This window comes from Herpailurus yagouaroundi, unplaced genomic scaffold, assembly GCF_014898765.1.
Source record: "Herpailurus yagouaroundi ecotype Mexico unplaced genomic scaffold, PumYag 185, whole genome shotgun sequence".
NCBI classification, from domain to species: Eukaryota; Metazoa; Chordata; class Mammalia; order Carnivora; family Felidae; genus Herpailurus; species Herpailurus yagouaroundi.
The window spans coordinates 3,030,845-3,055,871 of record NW_024412416.1 but is presented as its reverse complement, the minus strand read 5'-3'; the positions used below and the strand labels follow the sequence as shown (position 1 = coordinate 3,055,871).

The 25,027-nt window shown below is 46.4% G+C and overlaps 3 protein-coding genes across 5 annotated transcripts in view; 2 read left to right on the top strand and 1 right to left on the bottom strand.

Moving 5' to 3' along the window:
- ADAMTSL3 (ADAMTS like 3) overlaps nt 1–4,084 on the top strand; it is a 369,755-nt gene extending 365,671 nt beyond the window's left edge. For both annotated transcript variants that reach the window (XM_040493500.1, XM_040493501.1), the window contains 2 exons: nt 274–488; nt 1,965–4,084. In XM_040493500.1, the coding sequence (XP_040349434.1) occupies nt 274–488; nt 1,965–2,071 (322 nt within the window). In that variant the 3' untranslated portion in view covers nt 2,072–4,084. The remainder of the gene's footprint in view (nt 1–273; nt 489–1,964) is intronic.
- Nucleotides 4,085–5,404: 1,320 nt separating this feature from the next.
- On the bottom strand, nt 5,405–24,329 carry SAXO2 (stabilizer of axonemal microtubules 2). Of its 2 annotated transcripts, XM_040493496.1 has the most exons (4): nt 24,177–24,329; nt 21,336–21,515; nt 15,788–15,990; nt 5,405–7,868 (listed from the first exon to the last, which is right to left on the bottom strand). In XM_040493496.1, exons 1-4 carry the CDS (start codon nt 24,212–24,214, stop codon nt 6,925–6,927), a joined length of 1,365 nt encoding a protein of 454 aa, XP_040349430.1. In that variant the 5' UTR covers nt 24,215–24,329; the 3' UTR covers nt 5,405–6,924. The 2 variants fall into 2 exon arrangements, with proteins under 2 accessions (XP_040349430.1, XP_040349431.1); XM_040493497.1 differs by lacking the exons at nt 21,336–21,515; nt 24,177–24,329 and adding an exon at nt 8,101–8,159 and having other exon boundaries at nt 15,788–15,888.
- A 45-nt stretch (nt 24,330–24,374) lies between these two features.
- The window catches only part of LOC121042307 (elongation factor-like GTPase 1), a 16,277-nt gene continuing 15,624 nt past the window's right edge, over nt 24,375–25,027 (top strand). Inside the window, exon 1 of the mRNA XM_040493498.1 lies at nt 24,375–24,483. The gene's annotated coding sequence lies outside the window, so the exon portion shown is untranslated. The remainder of the gene's footprint in view (nt 24,484–25,027) is intronic.

Here is a 25,027-nt window from a genome sequence, read left to right as displayed (position 1 = left end):
TCGGTATCTTGACTTGGTGTTAGAAGTGAGTGGAAACACGTGTGTGCTCACCTCTCGCTGTCACGACGGGGCCACCGCCTTCCTCATCAGCCAGCCGTGCCCAACACAAGTCGGCTTCCTGGCCAGCAGGGTCCGGATCGGCGAACCTCGAGGACACAGAAAATAACGGCACGGGAAGAGGCTTGATCTCAGCACGAAGTGACACCCTGCTTCTCCCATCTTCCAATTTTTTTTTCCTTTTTCTTTTTTCTTTCCCCCCCCCCCCTCTTTCAGACCCACCTCGAAGGGGAACTGCTCGTCCGGGGCGTGTGACGCGTGCTGGCGCCCCGGCCCCTGGAGGCCCTGCACAGCGGCCTGCGGCAGGGGCTTCCAGTCCCGGAGGGTCGACTGCGTCCACACCAGGAGCTGCTGGCCCGTGGCTGAGAGACACTGCGTGCAGAAAAAGAAACCGGCTTCCTGGCGGCACTGTGTGGGGCCTTCCTGCCATAGTACGTACCCCTGTCGGGCCTGCCAGCGCCCCAGCCTTGTCCCGGCCAGACCCAGGGGTGCCTCCCTCGCCAGTGGCTGGTGGCACGGCCCACGGGCCATCCGGGGTGCAGGTGGCATCTTGGGGCACTGGGAGATTAGCCCCTTGGATGCGGGTACAGCTCGGTGTCCTTTTGGGAAGAGCCGTCGAACCAGCTGGATGTCCGCGGCCTTGGCTCCTACTGCCTCCTCCCACCTCTGTCAGCCTCACGGCACCCCCTTCTGCCTGCGGCTCTCATCTGCTGGGACAGCGATTCTTAAAGATTTGACCTGTTTGTACGATTATATGTTCACGTAGGCATATATTTTTATGTTATTCATATATTATAGTTATTATATTATTTTTGCAAAATGTAATCATAAATATACGTAGCCAGGGAGCAGGCTCCTAGCTTGTATTGGTTTGCCAAGGGGTCCACACCCCCGCCGTTCCAAGCGCTGAGAGGAAAGACGGAGGCCAGGAGGGCGGCGAGGCCCCGGGGAGCGGCGTGAGGCTGCGCGGCCGGCTAAGCGGGGAGCCCACTGTGCTTCTGAGCCTAGTGCAGAGTCGTGGCTCTAACCCCAGCCTCGTGGGGGCTCTCTCCGCTTTTTAAAATTTGGGTCCAGCTGACACACAGCGCTGCATTAGTTTCCGGCGCAAGACGTAACGATGGGACATTTTTGTTTAAAATTTATTCTCAAGTTAGTTAACATAGAGTGTCGTCTCGGCTCCAGGAGTAGAACAGAGTGGTTCATCTCTTACCTGTAACACCCAGTGCTCTCGTCCCAACAGGTGCCCTCCTCTACGCCCATCCCCCGTTTAGCCCATCGCCCCTCCCACCTCCCCTCCAGCGGCCCCCCGCTTTGTTCTCTGTCTTTAAGAGTCTCTTATGGTTTGCCTCCCTCTCTGTCTTTATCTTATTTTTCTCAAAATATTTTTTTAATGTGTATTTATGTTTGAGAGAGAGAGCTAGAGAGTGTAAGCGGGACAGGTGTGGAGAGAGAGGGGGAGAGAGAGAATCCCAGGCAGACTCCATGCTGTCAGCACAGAACCCTATGTGGGGCTCGCACTCACAAACCGCGAGACCATGACCTGAGCTGAGCTGAAGCCAGATGCCCAACTGACTGAGCCACCCAGGCGCCCCTCAGAGGATTTTTTTAAAAAATACATCTCAGGGCTCCTGGGTGACTCAGTTGGTTAAGCATCCGACTTCAGCTCAGGTCGTGATCTCCTATGGGTTCGAACCCTGTGTTGGGCTCTGTGCTGACAGCTCAGAGCCTGGACCCTGCTTTGGATTCTGTGCGTGTGTGTCTCCCTCTCTCTCTGTCCCTCCCGTGCTCGTGCTGTCTGTCTCTCTCTCTCAAAAATAAAATAAAACATAAAAAGAAACCACAGCGTTTAAACTGCGTCGCCCACGAGCTCTGCGTGCCACGGATATCTGGTTTTTTCTTCCCTGCAGGAGCCTGCATGGACACCACACACTACTGTATGTTTGTAAAGCATCTCAACTTGTGTTCGCTCGATGTCTACAAACAAAGGTGCTGCTGGACGTGTCTGGAAGGGTAAACCTGTGGAAGGGTCGTAGCGCTGCTGTGAAGAAGAGACCAGAAGTGTAGAAGCTCTTTCCCCCACGTAGCTGGTTCAGAAACATGTTATTTCTTTAAAAAAAAAAAAACACACAAAAAACAGTCTAGATTCTGCAAACAGGTCGATGCAAACTCACCGCTGGTGGCGTTTTGTGCTGTCGTCTTCCCCACGGCCGGTCTTTAATTCCAGCTCTTTGAAGCGATGCATCCGGGACCAACGAGCGTACCGTGGCAGGCGTGCGGTGGCACGTGGGACCTCCCCGTGTCCTCCTCATCAGGAAATCGCCCAGGTCCCCAGGACGTGGTCGCAGGCTTCCTCCCGTGACGTGTAGGCTAATAGCATGCGGCGTCCCGAAGTCTTGAGGGACACACGGCAACCGATGACTTCCTCTTCTCTCCCAAGCTTTAGGGTTTCAACAGGTTTATAAAGCGTTTACACTCTGGAAGCCCTGGCCAGTCGCCGTTAAGATGGCGTGATTGGTGCCAGGGGCATTTTGATGGGTCCCGAAGCCCAGGCTGTGAACGAGAGGCAGTCGCACCGACTGATCCGAGGATCCTGGGGCGGGGAGCTGCGTCTTGCCCTTACGCTTAGGGAACCGGTGGAAGAAACCACAGAGGAAACCTTGCTGCCAGCTTCACGACCATGGAGCTCTATCTGTGACCAAATGAGGCATCTCGGAAATCAAAGGAGAGGGGGCATTCACCTTTTCTACTGATTTTGCAGTGCAGTCAAAGCTTTCTTTTAAGAGCTGTGAATGAGACTTCTTCTGAGCACTATTCTCTTGCACACAAACAGAAAATCAAAGCCTTATTAGACCTAATTTATGCATACGATAGTATTCCTGAGGGTTCTTATTTCGGGAAGATTATAAGAAAGTAATCTAAATATGAAACACGGTGGTTGGAAAGACTTGTTTATAGTAAAGCATTGTTTTCCTTCAGACTGATTTGTCGGTAAATCCAAAGTGAATTTGGGTGAGGCTAGAAGTTACAGTTGGGGCTAGAGGTCAGAGTTAGGATTTGGCGAGTAAGTGTAGGGTTTGTGTTAGTTTTAGGATTGGGTTAGCTGAGAATGGAAATTACGGTAGGGTGAAGGCTGGAGTTGGCTTTGGGGGTTGAGGTTAGGGTCGGGACCAGGACGGGTTGTGTTGGGTTGCGTTCGAACTGGCGCCAGTGCTGGTGTTGGTGACAGTGTCAGGCTGGAGGGTAAACCTGGAGTGTTTCTGCGGAAGTAGTCTGGGGCTAGCAGGAAAGTTCGAAAGCCGATCTGGTTATGGCGCCCCTTCCCTTATATCCTGCCGATTACTGCTTTAGATGGCACACAAGCCCAAGTCAGTGGCCGTCCGTGCTTACGTGGCGACCCAGCCACCCGCCGCACCCGTGTGCTGCCCCCAGCGCGCCGGCCACGACATCCCCCGAAGCAGGTGGCTCTGGACCTGATCACAAAGACGTGAGCAGCGCGCTTGGTCTTTGGACGTGTCTGTGGACGAGCCCGCTGAGTCTCTCGACCACATTCTGAGCACCAGCTCTCGTGTTCTGACTTTAGCCTCACGGACACTGGTGATAAACACTACTGTACGTGGAGGGTTTGGTGGCCGGGATGGATGGGGATGGGGAAGGGCGCACACACCAGCCCGCGGGTTGTTAATCGTCAATCACCCTTGATTGTTGAAGGATTTTAAATTAAAAGAAAGATCATTTGTAAAATACTCTTTGTATATATTTATTATATGACTTAAAGGTGCAATATTTTATTTTGTACAGTATGTAATAAAGACATGGGACATATATTTTTCTTATTAACAAAATTTCTTATTAAATTGCTTCACCTTTGTATTTAAAGTCGCTAATTTTCTTGTACTTTTGTTACCATTCAAACGATGTTCCTGTGTACTGTATTTTACTACTGTTTCTATAACATAAGAGTTAATGTTTCTTTCATGACCCTTAAGTGATTCAGAAATAAATTTGATTATTCAGTGGCATCCTTAGACACGTGAGTGGCTTGTTTGTATTGTTTTTTGATTTTGTCGCCTGGGTCAGCCTTCTTGTGGGTCTGGGAGCGGACCTGATGGGTTCCCAGTCCTGGATCGTCTTGTGAAATGGGGGTTAGAGGATTCAGGGCGGATCACATAGAAATTCAACTCTCACTCCCTCGCCCAGTCGTTTATACCCTGCGCATTAGAGTGAAAACTATGTCAAGGGCAGAAAGGGTGGAAAGAAGTCCCAAATGGACAGCCTGAGACAGGTTTAGAAGTAGGTGGTGGTAGGAAAACAAGAAGTACTAATCATCTTTGATTTGGGATCATTAAGAGGGTTATAGGGACTGACCGACTGTGTCTGCACCTAAAGACTTTTTGGCCGCAGTTGGTGAGGAATCAAAGTCCCTCGTTTAACACTAGGATTCACTCTTAGCGTTGCCCGAGCAGTTCTTACAAACCACAAGGCCTTTCTTTCTAGTCTCTGGGTCTGTGGGCTCATTTTCCACAACAAGGATCTGCAGGGAGACCCGTGGAGATGGGATGGGGTGAGGCTGGAAATTTCCTCCTGCCTCTTCTCTCTGGATTGTCCTTCTTTCTTCATTGGATTCGTCCAAGTTTGGCCTAGTGAGAACTCCTTCTAGAATGTGGCAGGCTGTTAAATATTACAGGTTTCCGGTGCTGTTACAATGGGGTTTGTGTGTGTGTCCCTGCACAGCACATATTTCAAGGAGACCTTAAGGCGATGGCAGGTCAGGTGACTCCAGCTTTCCACCACCACATTTGGAACTCGCTCTTGCACAGACTCTGGAGATCACTCTGTACCTGCGTTCATGCTGTTCCCGCTGTCCCGCTTTTCCTGACCTGGCAAGTTCCCGCTCACCATTCCAGATTCAGCTCAGCTGTCCTCTCCTTAAGGAAGCTTTCCCCGAATTCCCGGGCTAAGTGGCCCCTGTGTACTCTCTTCCAATGTCTTATTCACGCCTATCATATTGGGTGTTAGATCACGGGGAGACACCATTACTCAGCTCTGTGTCCTTGGCCCAAGTCACATTGCCACGGGAAACCCCAGGGTAAGTTTACTATGGGGAGCCTTTGTCCAGGGAAGAGACCACCCCCATTAGATTACAGAGGGATTTGCATGTCCAGCATCAGAAAATGGGCCAGGGTGAGAGTGCTATCATATTTTCTAATTTTTCATTTTGAGTATATAATCATGTTTTTTTATTACAAAGGTAAGAATATCTAGTTATGTACAGGTTAACCTAGGTAAGAGTTCATGACAAAGGCCTCTTTTCCAGAGAAAATTTTGTGCAGAAATGACTTCATGAAAATGCATTTTATTGATGCTTTATTAATGTTGCATAAATACAGAATTCTACATGTCATAATTTTCACTAATCAATACAAACGTACATACACACGAGCTACTTTCAAATAAACATTTTAACCAAACACTGGTGGACCTATTCTCAAGCACATAGTTTGAAAGAATTCTAAAGCTACAAAAGACTACACTTCATGATAAATCATACTCTCCCCTAATGCAATCATCCAGCAAGGAAAAAATAAAAACAGGAGTTTAATTCGTTAGGAAACTTTCAGCATTTATAAATGCAATATGTTCTTTCTGCTTCACTCACTGACCTCATTCGTTCCCTCCCTTCTTAGCGCTTAGCTCACGCTGGAGAAGAAGGACATAATTATGCCCCAGACCGAGCCTGCTGCTGCTTCTGAACCATGACTCCAGGCATGGCAATTAGGTACGTCATGACCCGGGGTTACCCTGAAGATTCTTCAGAGCCATCGGTCATTCCTAAAACTACTCGAACACACAGTGTTTTCCTTCCTACAAATACTGTCTTTCAAACCACGTGACTCTCCTCGTCCAAGCTCTCTGTGCTCTGTAACGGGTTCTCAGGCGCTTGATTGAGGACAAGACTCAGAAAGCTTACTCCTCCTAAGCTCAAAGCAAATTTGGTCAGTTTCCAATCCTTGCCTCCGGCCAGAAAGTGAGTGTTGAGGAGGTAATGACCCTCGTTTGGAAAAGGAGAAAACAGGTTCAAAAGAGAGACTGAGGGACTTCATAACAATCTCTGACACTTGTTTGGCACTTTGACTTTTGGGTTTCGATGAACCATCTGCCCTGATGCTCGAAACGATGTTTGTGAGCTGAGCAGAGCAAATGTCCTTTTACACATGGGGACACTGGGGCTCAGAGACACCCGTCACTGGCCTAAGGTGACGCAAATAGAAACTGTTGTCACTGGAACCCGAACTCAGAGCCTTGATTCCCCGTGCGCAGAGCCATTGCTGGTCACACGGCGGCTCCTCTTACGAACTTGAGCATGGTGAGGAGCGGTGCAGTCATCCCTGGCACCGCTAACCACGGTGCAGGGTGTCCACACCCTGAAGTCTGAGATGAAGACCGTCGTCCCGGATGAGGAATCCACGTGTCGTGGTCAGAGGTGTGCTGGACAGTCCCAGTGCACTTGACACGTGATAACCAGGTTGTGAGTGACCATGTAATTGTTGTAATTAACAGCATAAGGATAAAGGGTAATCGATCAGAGACAAGCGACCAAACGGTAGGTTGGGGATCAAAATAGTTCAGGTGGGAATGCCCGTTATTCAATTTTCAGAATAGCAGAGTAGAGAACAGTCTTGGTGAGAGATCAATGCAAAATAGATTTTAAGGTCCTCGCTTCCCATAGGTAATTTTCCAATTTTCTTGTTTAAAATGTTAAAATGATTTCTTTTACCTCTCCCCTCAATTATTTTCACTACCAAAAAATTGGCTTTGCCTTTAGAAAACCAATATCCTGTTAGCTTCCCTTCAAACGTGATTTGATGATTAGGAGGCCTCCACCGTGGGTGTGATCTTGCGGAAGAAGTGATGACCTCGAGAATTTGTATTTTCAAAGACATAACCCGGAGGAGAGGGAAAGCTAGCGGGGCAGATTTCCCGTTTCTTTGGTGTGTACTCTAGACAGTACATGGTTGTGTCATCGAATGGAGCAGAACTCTTCACGGGAGCGTGCACGGGTTTGCAGCTCTGTGTTGGATTCAGCTCATGTGGCACATAGTGAGACCTGAAAGTGGTCCAACCATCAAATTTTCCAGATGGGTTGGGAATCTGCTGCTGCTTCTTAATAAGCCCTTGACGACAGCTTTCCCAGGCTGGAAAATCTTCCTTTGTCGTGCTTTTTCCTTGAAAAGGAAAGTTGTTATTTCTTCTCTGAGAAACTGGCCTGATGGGAGCAACACGTTTGGTCTGATAGGGAACGTAGTCAAGATGGCTTGTGCTGTTTAACTGCATGGTGCCTGTGGGAGGGACATACTCTGGTGTTTTCTTGACTGCAGGTGGTGGGATTTCCCATGGTTGAAAGCTCTCGCGGAATTCGGTGCTCCCTTCAAAATGAGCATTTTGGGTCACTCTGGTGTATGGAGGTCTGCAGAGTTTTGCAGATTCGCCAACAAGGCCCTGAAAGTCATACCGGTGAGTTGTGAGATCCTCAAAGGGTTGGGTGGTTGGCTTGTAAACCTCTTTTGGCCTTGAAAACTTGAATTCTAGCTGATAAGGTACATAGTCAAGGCGGTGACTTGTGTCACCATTAAAAGGGACAGTAGAACGTTTGATCACAGGGCTGGGTCTAAAGCTTTGCCGAGGCCGTATCTCCCGAGGAACATAATCATCCTGAAATGTAGTTGAATTTCCAAATTTCACGGCGGGGGGATGATAAGTTTGCTCTGGTTTATAAAGGTCCATTTTCTGAATGCCCCAAGCTCTGTAATCATCTTGAAAATAAAAAAGAGAGCATTTTAAAATACTGAAGAAAACAACCGTCTTCTAAAAATCATGGCTTGCTTACTTCTCTCATTGCCAAACATCTTTTCATTTCCTTCATAAATCTGGAGAATAATCGAGTATGAAGTTGCTCACGTTCCCCTGGTTTGTTTCTTCTTCATGTTCACCTGTCTCTTCTATCATCCCACTTTAGTACATATAACTTTCTACTTCTAGACTTACCTGAATACGCAACAAGGGAATGGAACATCTGAGCTGGATTGTTGACAGTTTTTGAAAGCCTGTGTTTTGGATAAAGGCAGAGTTTAGGAGATTATGGTTGTGTTTTCCAGGAACTGCTTGGGGTTTTCACTATAACTCAAGAAATGCTAAAGGAAACCATAAAATCTAGGGATTAACGTGAAACCAAAGGCCCTGATGTGTGGGCAAAAGTGACGTGGGTATTATTCCTTGGTTTCGGAGGGACTCCTCAAAGGAGAGAGAATTGCGATTCCATTACACTTTAGGAACAGGACTCTCTGAGCAAAGATACAGAATAACTTGTACTATCCCAGAAAGTTCATTGGCTTCAACTCTAACTTCTCAGAAAATGGACTTCACGTCATTCCCCAAAGATAGGGGGCCATCTAGAGGCCAGAGGCCTGAAATGAGTGCTTTCGAACATGTCAGAAATTGTATGTAGAATTTACAAGTGAACCTCAGAGCTAAGTCTGAGATTTAGCGTTAAATACCTAAATTCTGCTTCTTGCAGCCTACCTAGACCATGGATGGGAAACTGAAGTACTTATATTTCAACTGAGGGTTATTTAGTTTTTCTATTTCTAGATGAGAAAGGTAGTAAGATAAGAAATACTGTGGAAAATGGGGCGCCTGGGTGGCTCAGTCGGTTGAATGTCCGACTTCGGCTCAGGCCACGATCTCACAGCTCATGAGTTCAAGCCCCGCGTCGGGCTCGGTGCTGACAGCTCAGAGCCTGGAGCCTGCTTTGGATTCTGTGTCTTCCTCTCTCTTCCCCTCCCCTGCTCATGCTCTGTCTCTGTCCCTGCCTCTCTCTCTCTCAAAAATAAACATTAAAAAAAAGAAATACTGTGGAATTGACTTTACCCAAAAAAGATGTACACTGAAGACTAATTTATAAAAGACAGAAGTCATACAAGATAACATGTAAGAGTCTAGGCTACAGTCCATGCAGTGTCTATTGGAAAGGCCAAAACTCAAATGCTTTTTATGGGGATACCTCCTTTGGAGAGAAGAATTCCTCATTCACAAACAGTTCTGCCACAGTGGCCAACTTTGGGACCAAACGATCACTTCCATCTCATCAAGTACTGGTGTTTGGATGAGAGTGGATGCCTGGCCTGAGAGCAGATCATCTGTAGGCTAGTAGGGATCTACAAAACAGCCTGGCAAGAAGAGACGAGCTGGGTAAGCAATTCTTGTCCTTGTGAACCCAAATTTGAAAACATGGAGCCAGATAAAAGCGAGAGATGAATCTACAAGGATGCCATGTAGTAGATAGAATTGGAGAGCTATGGTAAGCCGAAGACTTCAAAATCCACCTGTAGGGCAACAGAATTGATAAGTAGACAGAGGAGCCCAGGTAGTAGAGTGGCAGTCAGAGCAGATGCATGCAGAGAAGTGAAGAGGCTGTGATAGAACCCGTGGGGCTCTGGCAGAGAGGCGGGGAGGGAGGGAGTAGCTCCGCCCTCAAGCTTCCTCTGTACCCGATGGCTTTCCACTACCAGGTCACGGGAAACTCTCTTTTTCTTGAGGCACCATGAACGAATCTCTGTTGTTTGCAATGTCAAGTATAAAATTATAACACTTTTTCACAAGCTAGAAGGAAATCGTAGGGTGCTATTGAAGGTCTGTAGTCCGGCCTTGCTGCCAAAATGACCGAGAAAAAGATGTTAATTTCAAAAAAAAAAAAAAAAAGAAACTAAATAGAAGAGGGTAGTTCTCCCTTGCCAAACGAGCTTCAGTTTTCAAAAGGGAAGCAAGAATTTGGAGACCGAAACACAAGACTTCACAGCACACATTACCATGGATATCGGTTGCAGATAACTGCAGAAAATTGATTTTCCTTTTATACATATGCCTATGCTCATATGCATGGAATATTGATTGTTCATTCCGGAGTATTTATTGATAATGTTCAAGCAACACCTTTAAAACGTAATATTTATTAATATAATCTATTTTTCGTGTCTTGTGACACTGATAGAAAGGACAAATGTAGTGCCATGCATATCTAACAGTGCAGTCTGGTCCTTTGGCAACTGCGGTATTGCCCTGCTTAGATAAGGGAAATTCTGTTTCCTCTGCTCATTCTTTTGATTTCTAGCCACTTGCTCTCTTCTGATCAGCTTTACATCCATGTGTTTGCTCACCATCGATGTTCGAATGTAGAGCTCCATCCCCATCCTTATATAATGAGCTGTTCTAGGTTCCTCTTTGAGAACAAAAGTCCTGAGTTGCACATGCTAGTTCTTCTCCTTGGTACTTTGTAACCTGTTCCCTGTGGCATCTTATGGCACCAAGGACTTGGAAACAGCTTTTACAAAGCCAGGGAGCTCCACCCTGAGCATTTCTTTCTCAATCTGTATATCATCAAAGAAGTCCCATGGTTTTAATACTACCTGGAAGCTGATGATTTCCAGAAGTGAATCTCCATTCCAGACGTCCTTTCAAACACCAAACCCACATATATATCTTTCTACTAGATATCCCTGTTTCAAGAGGTAAACTGAAACTTAGTATGCTCAAACTGAAAAATCAATCTTGAAGTGTTCATTGAAATTTTATTTCATTTACATTTAATGTAATGAATGGTCTAGTTGAGTTTAAGTTGACTATATTGTTGTTTGCTTTTGAAATTTGTTCCCACATGTCCTTTGTTCCCTTACCCCTTATTTTCTGCCTTGTTTTAGATAAAGGGTATTTTTATTATTCCATTTTATCTATTAGCACTTTAATTATAACTTCACATATTTAAAAATTTTTTTTAATGTTTATTTTTTGAGAGAGAGAGAGACAGAGTGTGAGCGGGGGAGGGGCAGAGAGAGAGAGGGAGACACACAATCCAAAGCAGGCTCCAGGCTCTGAGCTGTCAGCCCAGAGCCCGATGTGGGACTCAAACTTATGAGCAGTGAGATGATGACTTGAGCCAAAGTCAGACCCTTAACCGATTGAGTCACCCAGGTGTCCCAAACTTCACATGTTTTTAGAATGAAAATGCGTTTTTGTCCTATTAGGGGATCTTTTGGACCTACTTGAACTTAAATTGATATTTTTACCCCTTCTAGAACAGTGGAAGAAACTTTCAACAGTTTAATGCCATTTACACCCTCATGCTGTCTTTTGTGCTATATTTTACTTCCATATTTATATAAAAATACGTAATATAATTATTATTGTGACTTTGAGAGGTCAGTATTCTCTTATATTTACCCACATAGTTAACCTTTCTGTGTGTTTCATTCCTTCCTGCATTTCATGCTGCCCTCTAGAATCATTTGCCTTCCACCCGAAGACATTCCTTTACTACTTTTTGTAGTATGGGTCTGTTACTAACAGATTCTTTGAGTTTTTTGTTGTTGTTGTTTTCCAAAAACATTTTTATTTTGCCATATTTTTTGAAAGATATTTTCATTAGATGTGAAAATCTGGGATTCATTGGGTTTAAAGTTCTTGGTTCTTTTTTTCCTTTCAACACTTTAAAGATGTCATCCCATTATCTTCTGGATTCCATAGCCTCAGATGAAAAGTTAGGTATGTTTCTGATTTTTCTTTATGTGAATAATGTGTAGTCTTGCTACTTTTAAGAATTCATCTTCACTTCATTTTCAGAAGTTTGATGGTGATTGCCTAGCTGTGGTATTCTTTGTATTTATCTATTTGGGGATTTGTTGAGCTTCTTGAATCTGTGGCTTGGTTCTTTCATCAGTTTGGGAAATTTCTTGACCATCTCTCCAAATATATTCTGGTTCTTCCTAGGTCTCATATTTTACCAAGTGCTGGATGTCACATATAAGAAAGCCAAAGACATTGAAATCAATGTTATTTTCAACAGGAGAAAGCTTGCTTTTTTCAGTGTTAGGCCGATCTCCTTGATCCAATCAGGAACTGAGCTAGGTTGGTGCTCAGAGGCACTTTTAGTTAGACATGGTCTTCCTTTAGATACAAGTGTGTCAAGGACAAGAACTGTGGTGTGTTTGTGGTAAAGCCCTCATTCTGTGGGACTTTGTTTCCTAAGCACCTACTCCCAAGTACAACTGTGGGATACTTCTGTGGGGTTCTTTCTGCCCTAGTCTCCTAGCCCACCATGCCCCCGAAACACTCTGCAAACACTCCACAAGGAAAACCAGCCATACATCTGGAGGACTTACAGATTCCAGCTTGTCATATCAAGCCCACATATCAGGCGCTCCACTGGATTCCCTTCTCCCAGTAGAGTCTTTCTGCTTATGCCAAGCCCAGTCTTCAGCCTTGGCCTGGATTTGACAAATGGTCCAAGGGATGTAAACAGCTATCTTAGTTCACCTAGAAAGGCATCCACCATCTCTGGAATTTTAGTTCTTTCCTTCCACAGCTGTCTAATGCCATTAAAAAAAGTTTTTTTCCAGTTAAAAAATTTATACATGGGGGGCCTGGGTGGCTCAGTTGTTTAAGAGTCTGACTTCAGCTCAGGTATGATCTTATGGCTTGTGAGTTCGAGCCCCACGTCGGGCTCTGTGCTGACAGCTCAGAGCTTGGAGTCTGCTTCGGATTCTGTCTCCGTCTCTCTCTGCCCCTCCGTTGCTTGCACTCTGTCTCTCTCTCTCTCTCTCAAAAATAAACCTTAAAAATAATAGTAACAGGGGCACCTGGGTGGCTCAGTCGGTTAAGTGTCCAACTTCGACTCGGGTCATGATCTCAAGATTTGTGGGTTCAAGCCCTGCGTCGGGCTCTGTGCTGACAGCTCAGAGCCTGGAGCCTACTTTGGATTCTGTGTCTCCCTCGCTCTCTGCCCCTCCCCTGCTCACACTCTGTCTCTGTCTCTCTCAAGAATAAACAAACATTTATAAATAAATAAACAAATAAATAAATAAATGGTTTATACAGATCTTTAGCTGTTGCAGTGGAAATGATGCGGTCTGCCATTCACTATAGGCTACCTGGAAACAGAACTCACCCACTTTTAGTAGCTATGATAAAAATGTTAAGCACCTCAGTCTGTGATCAAGGCTTCACAATCTGATCTCCATCTACATTTCTAGAATTAGACCCCAATCTCGCATTTCCTCCTCTGATGTTTACCCAACAACCATTGTATTTTTCTGGCTTTCTGCGTTTTTGCTCATTTCACCCTAGTTTTTGTGATGTCCTTCCCTTTCCTGTAGACCAGTACTTACTAGTCTCTGATACATTCCTGGGCTGGCCTGAAGTGTGATGTTGCTCAGTCTAAATTTTTGAAGCATGAGTTGTTCCATCAATTTTCCAGTGAATTATCCTCCTCCCTAGTAATAACACATACATTTTTTAAAGTTTATTTATTTTGAGGGGGTGGGGAGAGAGAGCGAGAGAGAGAGAGAGAGAGAGAGAGAGAGAGAATCCCAAGCAGGCTTCGTGTTGTCAACACAGAGCCCAACACCGGGCTTGAAGTCACGAACCATGAGATCATGACCTGAGACAAGTTCAAGAGTCAGACACTCAGCCAAATGAGCTGCCCCAGCACCCCAATAACACATATTATTTATTTCTACTAAAGCTATTTAATTTTTTATGCTACTATTGCTTTTTTTCCTCAACCATAAAGTTTCTACTTGTCAACAACTATGTTTGATTCAGATCTCTGTATTCCCTACAGTGGCTAGCACAGAGCAGAGAAATCCTGAAAACGTTTATCAAATCAAACACTGGCCTATTTTCATCATCTATGTTTTAATATGAATGACCTTCTAAAGTGAGGCTTCTGGGGGCAGATGCATTTCTGAGAGTAGCCTGTCTCATAGAACTACATCTCCAGAACTAGATGTTACCCTTCTCGCCACCACCCTACAGGGTTTTTTCTTCCCTTTCTCTTTATCGTATCCCACTTCTGTCTTTCCTCTGTTGTCTGATTCTCGATGAATAGCGAGAGGGTCTCTTACTGTGATTTCTTGTCAGCTACACGCCTGTCTTTAAATAGGTGTCTATAAAATCCTGCAATACAATCATCACACAGAATGATGAGTTCTGCCTCGGCCCTTAATATTTATGGTCTCATGCTCCCAAGCCTGGAAATACAAAAATAACCTCTCCGCACTAGGAAAGATCAGAAGTGAGAAAACCAGAGGGACCCCGGGAATCCTCAACATTGGCTTATGGGGGTGAAAGTATGGAAATGTACAGGAAACCCAGGTAATGAGAAGCTAGAACCAGTGTGTGTGTGAGTGTGTGTGTGTGTGTGTGTGTGTGTTATGTGTAATAGTCACAACCTCAGGGAATATCAATATTAGTGATACTTTTCCATCGATCTTGTAGGAAAAAGAAAAGAAAATCTTACCATGGTTGTTAAAAGACCCAGTCATTTTCATCAAGTACCTTCTACATCACCTTGTTATGCAGCACATGACCTCCTCTGCATACCAGTAAATTCAGATCTGCAATCGCTAGATGCTATATTGCATTATAACAATATACTTATTCACCATACACATTGTCTTAAAACTTCGTTTTAATGTTTGGGTAGCATCTTATGTGATCGCAGCTTAAAAGACAGAAAGCACGTTGCCCCCGACCTCCCTACACGTAGATCCTAGAGTACTGATAACAGGCACTTACCTACGCATCGAACTGGTGAGGGGGATATTTGAAGAACACATAGACCTTCAGCTATTGCCCATTTAAACTATAAACCGTTGCTTTCATTGTGGGTGACATCACTGTTACAAAGGGGTTTCATCTGAGGACATACCATTCAGCTATATCACGTAACTAACGAAAAGGATATCAGCTTAAAAACGCAATTACGTTATCAAGAAAAAAATATGGAAAGAATGTGTACTAACAAGATAGGCTTTAAAAAGAAAGACCCCGTTCCCCAAAAGCAATAGAGTATTTTAAAATCAACTTGGTTTTTGGAAAGAAACTAGCCATACACTGTCCAGCCTCTTACTCTTCTAAGTCAGCGGCCCACAGAGAGAAGGTGTCATCGCACTTTGTCCCCGCTAGAAGCCTTAGAGGAGTAAGTTCCCTAAGCGGTGCACCACCATTGTCCCCGGACGGATAAGCCGATTTTGTTCTGCGTTCAGTATCAGGAGGCATCTGTGCCCAGATCTAAGCCTTGTTCTTCACCCTAGCCCTTGCCACTCAAAAGGGAATATTTGGTTCTGCGTCTGCTCTTTTGCTTTCAGTGGGCTCAGAACTTAAGTGGTGAAGGGCCACTCTTTACTTGACCTTCTCTAATGGCCTACTGTTGGCCGGAAACCTTAACGACAGTTAACAATAGTTAAGGTTCCTATACATCCACAGTCAATGTATATTTTGTATGTTACATGTATTCTGTGTTATGCTCTTACAACGAAGTATAAGCCGGAGAAAAAATGTGATTCAAAGAATCATAAGGAAGGGATAATACATTTGCAGGGCTGGGCTGGACTGTATTTCTGGAGAAGAATCCACACATACGGGGACCTGGCTCAACTGTATATGTTTACAGACAGAGAACGTGAATTAAGTGGCTACATTTGGAAAGAAACCCAGGTCTTTTAACTCTCAATGAGGCAAATGGTCTTTCTTCACTATACAGTGCTGCTTTGACCAAAGCCAAAAAAGGTTCTCCTGAGTCGTGGGAGCTAAGTTTGGCCACACACCAAATTATGATTTGACGTTGGATAGAAGCGAGTTTAGGTTTTTTGGCTCCTTCATTTTTGAAATGCCAAGTTACCTTTATAGGTTGGGACAGTGTCCAACTTTCCTTGTTTAGCTTGTTGTCTCTCCAAAGGCCGGACGATGGCCACAGGCTGCACTTTGTAAGAATTGAAATCCCGTTTGTACGTAGTGCCAAGATCAATCTCCCCCTGTTTTGGTTTATATTCTTCTGGTACCTGGCGAGGCTGTTTGACTATTTCATAAGGACGATAATCCGATCTGAAACATATAAATTTGAAACATAGCCTCACAATTTCTTAATTAGAAATAATCATTATCTCAACGCAGTATTGAAATTTTCAAGGTTTTGTTTTCATTTGAAAAGTCTAAGAAGATATTAAAATGGTGGCAGTTGATAAACTACTTGAGACAAATAATTCCTTTATGTCCTATCCAGTGACTAAATATGTTAAGAAAAAATATGTCAAAAATCCTGGTTTTCAAAACATCATTACAATGGCTCTTCAGTTGACTGGATCTTACATAAATAGAATCTTTAAGTAACGGAATTTTTTTCTAACCTAGAAGGAAATTTTCGGATTTCATGAATCTAAAATCTACTCCCTGGGTCCACTTTGTCCAAATCTTTATTCGTCCTACTTGAAGACTAAGCTATTTGGGCATGCTTTCTTCTTATTGAGATCACAAGATCTTCCTGCTTTCTATTGAATCATCAGTTACGTGGATAATTAACCCCTGAACTCTGGACTTCAGCCTTAAACCGCATTCATAGTATGGATGTGATTCTGTCTCATCTCTGGACCTCCCAGAAGCCCTTGCCACAGATGGGAGCTGTGTGGCGATGCGGCCACCCTGGGCATCACGTAACGTCGTGGGGCAGAAGGAGAGCTGCAGACACTTGGGTTGGCTGGTGGGGTGCGGAAGGGAGGTGACGGACCCAGCGTGATCAGACTCCCTGGGTCCGAATCCCGGCTCTGTCATTCACGAGATGCGTGACCTTGGACGACTTGGTTAACCCGCCTGTGCCCCAGTTTCCTGACATATAAAATGGGCCGATCTTGCCACGTACCTCACAGGGCTATTTCAGAACTGGCACATGTACAGGCGTGCACGCACACGTATTTACGAGAGCTTGGTGCCCAGTGAGGGCAATACGTTAGCCACTGCTATTTATTATTACTACAAGTCTTCAAAATTGCTTTCTTCTCTTCTGGACTCCCCTGTGTCACTCATTTTAGTTGTTTAAACCATCGTGTACTAATCACTACTTTCTGTGTGTGTCCGTAAGCAACACTGAACGCTTGTTCCCTATTTAGCGAAAGGCATCCCGGCGACTTGAGCTGCACAGTCGGAAAGCCAGGACTCACCGTCAGGCCTCAGCTCTCCTGTCAGCGCGGCCTCCGAATCTCTTGCAGACCCCACCATTTCCTCCTCCGTGGCGCTACCAGAACGGCCCAAGCTTTCCTAATCCCTGTTCAAACCTTTTAGCTTCTCTCCAGTCTGGTCTCACGTTGCACCCAAAGGAATCCTCTCACTTGTAAGTTGGATCAGGTCATTCCCACCGGTATCTCCCTCACCCCCTCCAAATGCAAACAGGTGGGTGGACAAGAGAAGAAACTTTCAGCGGCTTCGTGTGGCTCCAAGGACATGGCAAAAACCGCAGGGGGCCGCCTCCGCTAGCCTCAGCACCTGCTTCCTCCTGCAGGGGGAGGCGGCCTTCTCTCCCCTCCCCTGCCCTCCCCTGCCGGCCATCTTTGCGGGGAATGCACTTCCTTACCTACTTAATTCAGTCAGTTGCTTCACACCTGTCGGGATTTAGCTCCCTCTTCTCTTCTGCCTGATAAAGTCAAACCTTTTATTCTGGCTCTCAGGTAACCTTGTGCCTGTCCTTCACGCACGTGATCACTGCTGCGATTTTGTACTTCTTCCCAGTGATGTGTTGCTACCTTCACTGCAGAGTCTGTGAGCACAGAGATCATGGCCGGAACCCCATGCTCACCGCTGTGTGCCAGGGGCTTAGCGTAGGGCCCGACACCTAACAAATGCTTAGTAAATATTATTTAGTGGATAAGTGGTAGAAATCGCATACCTCTTACTCTCCAGACATCTGAGTTGTTCCTTGCTCTTCCCAAATGCCAGCTAGAGGGGAACGGGCTAAAACGCGATCAGGCAGTGGAGGAATCAGGGAGATGACAGAGAGAAAGCGTAGAAGTCTTAGTTCCTCTAGGTGGATTCACTAAGTGTTAGAAAGTATACCTCCAAACCCAAAGCAGCGGTCTATGGAGACGTGGTAGTGGGTAAATGCACTCTCGGCCATCGGATTGGCCCCATACGGCGTGTCCACAATCATACTTCGGGGCGGGCTTCCTAGCTACCCTGGCAGACATCTAGCTGTCCTGCAGCTGTGACGTTGTATAAAGCATCGAAAATCTTAGAGACAAGTCTAGACATCTGCTCGTTACAGTCCCGTCCTGTGTTACAGAGAAGTACAGAATGACCCTTTATTGTTCGTACCGGCCCATCAGCTGTTGCTGCTTAGTGGACAGTCAACATGAGGGAGCTGAGGAAGGGTCCTGAACCCCTCGCCTGCGGCCCTCGGAAGTGCTGCTATTCGCAGTCAAGATACCAAGAAAAGGTCCAATGTTTTACTAAGTGTACAGACGGTGATTTAAAAAACGGAAATTATAGTTGCCTGGGCATATTTGGAACTTTTGGGAGCTGGGACATTTTCTTTTTCTTTCTTTTGTCTTCCTGGTTGGTTCGTTGGTGTGTTTTGTTTCATTTTTACCATTAAGGGATGCTTGATCAAGTCAACTGACAAAACCAGAATTATGAAACAATTGCCTTTTTATTTTTTTTTTAACATTTTTTTTCAACGTTTATTTATTTTTGGGACAGAGAGAGACAGAGCATGAACGGGCGAGGGGCAGAGAGAGAGGGAGACACAGAATCGGAAACAGGCTCCAGGCTCCGAGCCATCAGCCCAGAGCCCGACGCGGGGCTCGAACCCACGGACCGCGAGATCGTGACCTGGCTGAAGTCGGACGCTTAACCGACTGCGCCACCCAGGCGCCCCGAAACAATTGCCTTTTTAAAGGAAGCTATGGCACGGGGCGCCTGGGTGGCTCAGTCAGCGAAGCGTCTGACTCTTGGTTTCGGCTCAGGTCATAACCTCACAGTTCCCGAGTTCGAGCTCCATGTCAGGTGCTACACTGATGGGGGTGGAGCCTGCTTGGGATTCTCCCTCCCTCCCTCCCTCCCTCCCTCCCTCTCTCTCTCTCTCTCTCTCAAAATAAATAAAAACTGAAAGATATGGCATGTCATTCTTTCCCAATTTTAACATTTAGAACTAGTTAAATGTGAAACGTTTATTCAACAAATATGCATATTGTGACATTTATTTCAGATCTCCATTATGAATCATTAAGGCATCAAGGAAGAATGTTAAGGTGAAGAAAAAAATGAGCAACATTCCCATTTGCTCTCTCTCAATTGTTCTATTTCTTCATCTCATTTTCAATAGTTATAGCTTATTTACCTGAGTTTTTGTTTCTTGACTGCTATCCTCACAAGGCTGTAAGCAACACAGGGGCCAAGTCCCTCATGGCCCACGTCACACTCAGGGACGCTGTAGTACTTGACCCACTGCACTGAATCTGTGGCAACAGACTGAGCAGCAGTGCTGGTTAAAGATGCAGATTCCTGGGACCTGTGGTTTCAGGTGGAACGCTGGAATCTGCAATTTTAACCCTTCTGGATGATTCTAAAGCACACCGTATCTGAGGACTATGGAAGATCTTCCAATCTGTGGACGAGCCACACGTCTACAGAAGTCGAGTGCAATCACCAAAGCAGTGCTACCTCAAGGGCGGCCCGAAATGTTAGAGGGACGAGTACTGGCCTGAGAGTTCGAAGGTTTCAACCTTGGCTTATGCAAGGACAATGAGCTCTAAAATGAGAAGAAAACGGGTAACACTGCAGATTAAAGTGGGTACGGAGCATTTTTAAAACCCCAAGTTATAGAAATCTGATGTGTGTGTTTCCTGACACCAGAAACTTCTATTTATTGATTTTTATACTTAACACCTAAGATTGTGCCTTGAATATGGTGTGCACATTAACAGAATAAAGACAAGAATTAACTCACTGACAAAGGTACAAAACAAATTAAAAAAAAAAAAAAAAGCTAAGTCTGGGGCGTCTCGGTGACTCAGTCGGTTGAGCGTCCGATTCTGGATTTTGGCTCAGGTCAGAATCTCACAGTTTGTGGGATCGAGCCCCGCATGGGGCTCTGTGCTGACAGCATGGAACCTGCTTGGGATTCTCTCTCTCTCTCTCTCTCTCTCTCTCTCTCTCTCTCTCTCTCTCTCCCTCCCTCCCTCCCTCCCTCCCTCCCTCCCCCACTCCTGCACTTTCTGTGAAAAATAAATTAACTTAAAAAACCAAAAACAAAACCAAAACCAACTAAGTCCCAATGGAAAGTTCAGGGTCAGGAAGACTTCTTTTTGTCTGTCCAACACTGAATAAACATGGAGTGTCTACTCTGTGCCAGCAGGCCTCCCACTAGGTTCCTGGAAATAGAACGCGAAGGTGAGAATAGACAGTTCCTGCCTGTGTGGGCCTCTGAAATGGAGTTAATGATAAATAACTAAGATGCTTTGAGGCCTTACATAGGGGACTTTTACCCAGCCTGCAAACTGGGTACAGTGTCAGGGTGGTAACTGGGTTGAGACGTACAGGCTAAGTGGGCATTAACTGGGGTAAAAGGGAGGGAAATTTCCAGGCAAGTGAAATAATATACTGGAAGGCTCTGTGGCAAGGGAGACCTGAGATTTTTCAAGAAATGAAAAATGTCTTGTGGGATGTGACATTAAAAGAGCACGGTGAAAATAAATTAGAGAAGCAAGTACAGACCAAACCATAAAGGGATTTTGGTGGCTATTAAATAAAATGGGAAAGCGTAAGTATTTTAAGCAAGGAGGTGATAGAATTAGAACTGCATTTTATTTAAAAAAAATTTTTTATGTTTATTTTTGAGAGAGAGAGAGAGAGTGACAGAGTGTGAGTGGGGGAAGGGCAGAGAGGGAGACATAGGATCCGAAGCGGGCTCCAGGCTCCGAGCCGTCAGCACAGAGCCCGACGCGGGGCTCGAACCCACGGACTGCGGGATCACGACCTGAGCCGAAGTCGGACGCTCAACCGACGGAGCCACCCCGGGGCCCCTAGAACTGGATTTTAAAGAGGTCATGTCTGCAGGGTAAAGGATAGGAAACAGATCAGAGATGTAAACACTAGAAGAGATACAGAAGATACCGGAAGCTACTGCATTCCTCTAGTTGGGAGACAGTGGAAAGCAGCAGATGTTAGAAGAGATTTTAAGTGGTTAAAACAATAAAGCTTTTCTTGCCTTTTTCCTTCTCACTGTTTGCCATTCTAACCTAACGCTCGTTTTTCTGTTTCTCAAGTTGCGACTCAACTGGTTCCTTGCTTCTTGGGTTGGTTCAACTTCAATCAACTTAATAGTTCAATTTAAAGAATAAAACAACTTTATTAAGCCCAGAAGGGTTGGAGAAAAGTAAAGCAAATAGTTTCTGAATATTTACTTAAATGTCGTTATCCCTTCCATTTTACCACGGCATGCTCGAAATTCTTGTTTGGGCTTCAGACTCTGAGGTGGAGGAACACTGCCATAGGTAGGATATTTTTCCAAATATTCAGTTGTGGGGCAGGAGGTGCCAGAATTTTCATAAATCCTTGTGGTTCCGTGTGGACAATGATGCCGCCTGTGCAAACGTAAATAAACTGAAAGATTATTTTGGCTTTCAAAAATATTTTATATAACTGCATCTTAATCAGAGAACTTCGATAAACACACAATCTCTAAATTTAAAAGAAGCTTTACTAATACACACAAACACACAAAAAAACCTGTTTATTCTGCAGTGGTGTTTACAAAAATAATGAATAAATTATGATATATCCTTCATGGTGGAAAAAATTATGGTATTTCCTCCGACAATGATTTAGTGTCTTTTTTATTTTACTTTGTTAATGTTTACTTATTTTCGAGAGACAGAGCATGAGCAGGAGAGGGGCAGAGAGAGAGGGAGACGCTATATTTGAAGCAGGCTCTGGGCTCGTAGCTGGCAGTGGAGAGCCAGACGCGGGGCTTGAACTCACCAACGGTGAGATCATGACCTGAAGTGAAGTCAGACGCTTAACTGACCGAGCCACCCAGGCGCCCCTGGAGTGTCTTCTTATACTAAGAAGCCGAAAAGCTAACATTTCCCAGGCTTTTGGCAGGCAGGCCCCATGTACAATTTAGCTTTCAACTGTTGGGTGCGCTCAGCTGATGCTCTCAGACAGCACTATGCAGGGAGAGAGGCTTGCAGGGCTGTGTTAGAGGCACAGAGGGGCTGGAGCAGGCAGGCGTCAGGCAGCGTTCTGGTTTGCAAGGTGGCTTCCTGTCTGGCAGCTTCAGCAGGAAAGGGTGGTTCGGCAGGAAGGAGTGGTTCTGAAGCCTGCCGCTCTGTTGCTGTTTCCCGGGTATTGGCAGGGGCAGTGGCTCCCTTGGCAGCCCAGTTCTGAGGTGAGAGTTTTTGGGAATTTTTCCTGAAAAGCTTACTTTGAAAACTGTTTCTTCCGTTCTTCCAACAATTCTGTGAGCTGCATATACTCCTTAATAAATTCTTTTATGCCTCGACTAGGCGAGAGTAGATTATATTGTCCATGACTAATAACCCTGACCAATATATCATATAAGCTAATAGCAGGTAGTTGTTAAAGAGAATAGGGTTGATCTTAAGGCGTGGCCGTTGCCAGACGCAGAGATTGTAAACAGTGAAAAAGTGGGTTGCGGAACAGTATGTATAATACACTCTATTTCTCTTTCCTTCTAAAGAATGCAAAAACAAGTCTTAAAGAACATTTATTATTTCTAGGACTAGGATGATGAGGGATTTTCACTATATTCTAGATTTTTTCCCTTGCATGTTCATACAGTGCCTCATGTATATTCATTTCATAATCAGAAAAAAAAAGATAAAGCTCTTAACAAAACAAACATAAAAATCCAAGCAAACAAAAAAGAAAAATCAGCTCCTCGGGTCTCATATCATTTCAGGCTCCGGGCTATGTGTGAGGACTACTAATCCAAGCCCAGGTAAGGTTGAAGAAAATGCATACACTCTCTGTAGATGAGTCAGAACCGGCGAGGATATCTAGACTCAGAGAACCCCCAGGGAAGAACATAAGAGAGATCAGCTGTTTTGCATGGAGGTTGCTGGACAGCAGGAAGGATTGCAGTGTGCAGAAGGGTAGAGAGGTGGTGTCATGGGCTATTCAAAATTCAAAGTCAGAGGAGTGGAGAGATTCGAGATTACTGGCTGACAGTGGAGGCTTCGGGAAAGTCCTAAAGTGATTTAGGACCACAGATGGTCTCTTGGAACAATCAGGGACGGGGAACATAGGTCATGCATAGAGGTTCTGATACAGGTGCACTGAGTTACAAGAATCAAGTCCAAGCTCTGGAATTTCTCATTATTCTTAGTTTTATTTCTTATGCAAGGCATACATTCACATTGTAACAAAACAAGCTGAAGAACTTATAAAGGAAACGGGAAAAGCCCGTTCTCCCAACGTTTCCAGTCTCTAGAAACTACTTTCTGACGATCATCTCTGCTTTTTAGTTTTTCTGGAGGCTACATCTGCGTTTTCATTTTTTCTTTTCTTTCTTTTTTTTTTTAATGAGCTTTTAACATCTTGATTTATCCGCTTAGATTTACTAACTTTCAAATCCCAACACAGAAAGATTTAATTTATACCGCTCCACTCACTTCCTGTTACATGGTCACTCATGGATTCCGTGGAATCCACATGCTCATAATGTTTCTTTAGCAAACAGTGATCCAATCCGTGGGGCCAACAGTGACTCCGCGGAAGAAGACTGTGTTTACAGGGGATGGGAGGTTATCACCAATCTGGGTTTCGGGGTGCAGGCTGCTCCCATCTCGGTCGGTCAGATCCCCAAGGGGCACTGCTTGGAGGGGAATGGGGCTCCAGCCAGGCTTGGATGGAAAGCTGGAGATGGAAGAAAGCGTGGCGCGGGCTGAGAGTTCATGGACTTGCAGATCGTCCTATTCCTATTCCTTCCTTCCCCCTAAGATGTTGGGGGCGTGCACTCTCCCAGCGGGATCTGATCGCACCCGTTAGCAGGCTCTGGACCCGCCGCTCCCGCGCAAGCGTCCTCCGCCCACCCGGCCGGCCGGCGTTCAGTGTGCACCTGGCCAGGGAGTCTAAGAGCAGAACTGTTTCACCCGGGAGCCGGCCGGTGCGGACCCGGGGAGTGCGGTCGCCGCTTCCACGTCCCTTCATCTCCGGGGGGCGGCCACCACGGGGCTCCGGCCACCCGCGCCCCGCCCGCCGCCACGCTGCGCGTTCCTTACCCGCAGGTGCAGATTTGACACAGACACCAGCTCCTCATGCTCGCGGCTGGCCGCTGCCGCCCGGCCGGCAGCTCCGCACCTGCAGCTACGGCCCCGCCGCGGCGCCCGCGGTCGTCAGGGCAACCGCGGGGCCAGGGAGACGGACGCGGAGCCGGCTTCCGGCGCGCGCGGGTCAGAGGTCGTGCGCCCGGGAGCCCCGCCCCTAGCGTGCGCGCGCGTCCGGGACCGCAGGGCAGTCGTCGCCCGAGACGCGCGTGGTGTGGCGGGGCCGGTGGCCGAGCGGGGCTGAGCCGGGCGGCCGCAGCTGGTGAGTGCGGGCCTGCGTTGGCTGCCGGCGTCCTCCTCGGCCGGCGGGGGCCGGGGGGCTCGGAGGGCCGGGGCTAGCGTGGCTGGGAGCGGCCGCCTCCCGCAGCGTTGGGCGCCCCCCCCCTCCGCCCACGCCGGGGCCACCGCCTCCCCGAGCCCGCGGACCCGCGATCCTGGAGACCACGAACGCGGGGCCCCAGGGAGGCGAAGGGAAAGTGGACGGGGTGGGGGTGGGGGCTTTTTCTTTTGAGAGCGAGGAGAGACTCCAGTGCACCTGTGGGGCCAGCGAGCGTGCGACCCGAAACTTTGTTCGGGCTGGGTAGGCGGTCACACAGCCGGTGCTTTGGTGTCGGGTGAAAGCGAGCGGGGGTGCTGGGACGAGGGGCTCGGAGAAGGACCGAGGAGCGGAAGGGACAGGTGTCCGCGTCTCCCCTCCCTCCCGCAGGCGCGCATTCCCCGCGTAGGGTCTGCCTCTGGGCAGTTCACTGCTGTCACCGCCCGAGTCACGAGCTGCGTGACTCCTCGCGGCGGTCCAGTCCCGGAAG

What these genes read in the sequence shown, in the direction of transcription:
- SAXO2 (XM_040493496.1), bottom strand. Translation starts at nt 24,214, where the DNA reads ATGAGGAGCTGGTGTCTGTGTCAAATCTGCACCTGCGG. An exon ending in TGTCAAATCTGCACCTGCGG is followed by an intron (nt 21,516 to 24,176) that starts GTAAGGAACGCG and finishes ACGTTTGCACAG; the next exon opens with GCGGCATCATTGTCCACACG. An exon ending in GAAGGGATAACGACATTTAA is followed by an intron (nt 15,991 to 21,335) that starts GTAAATATTCAG and finishes TATATGTTTCAG; the next exon opens with ATCGGATTATCGTCCTTATG.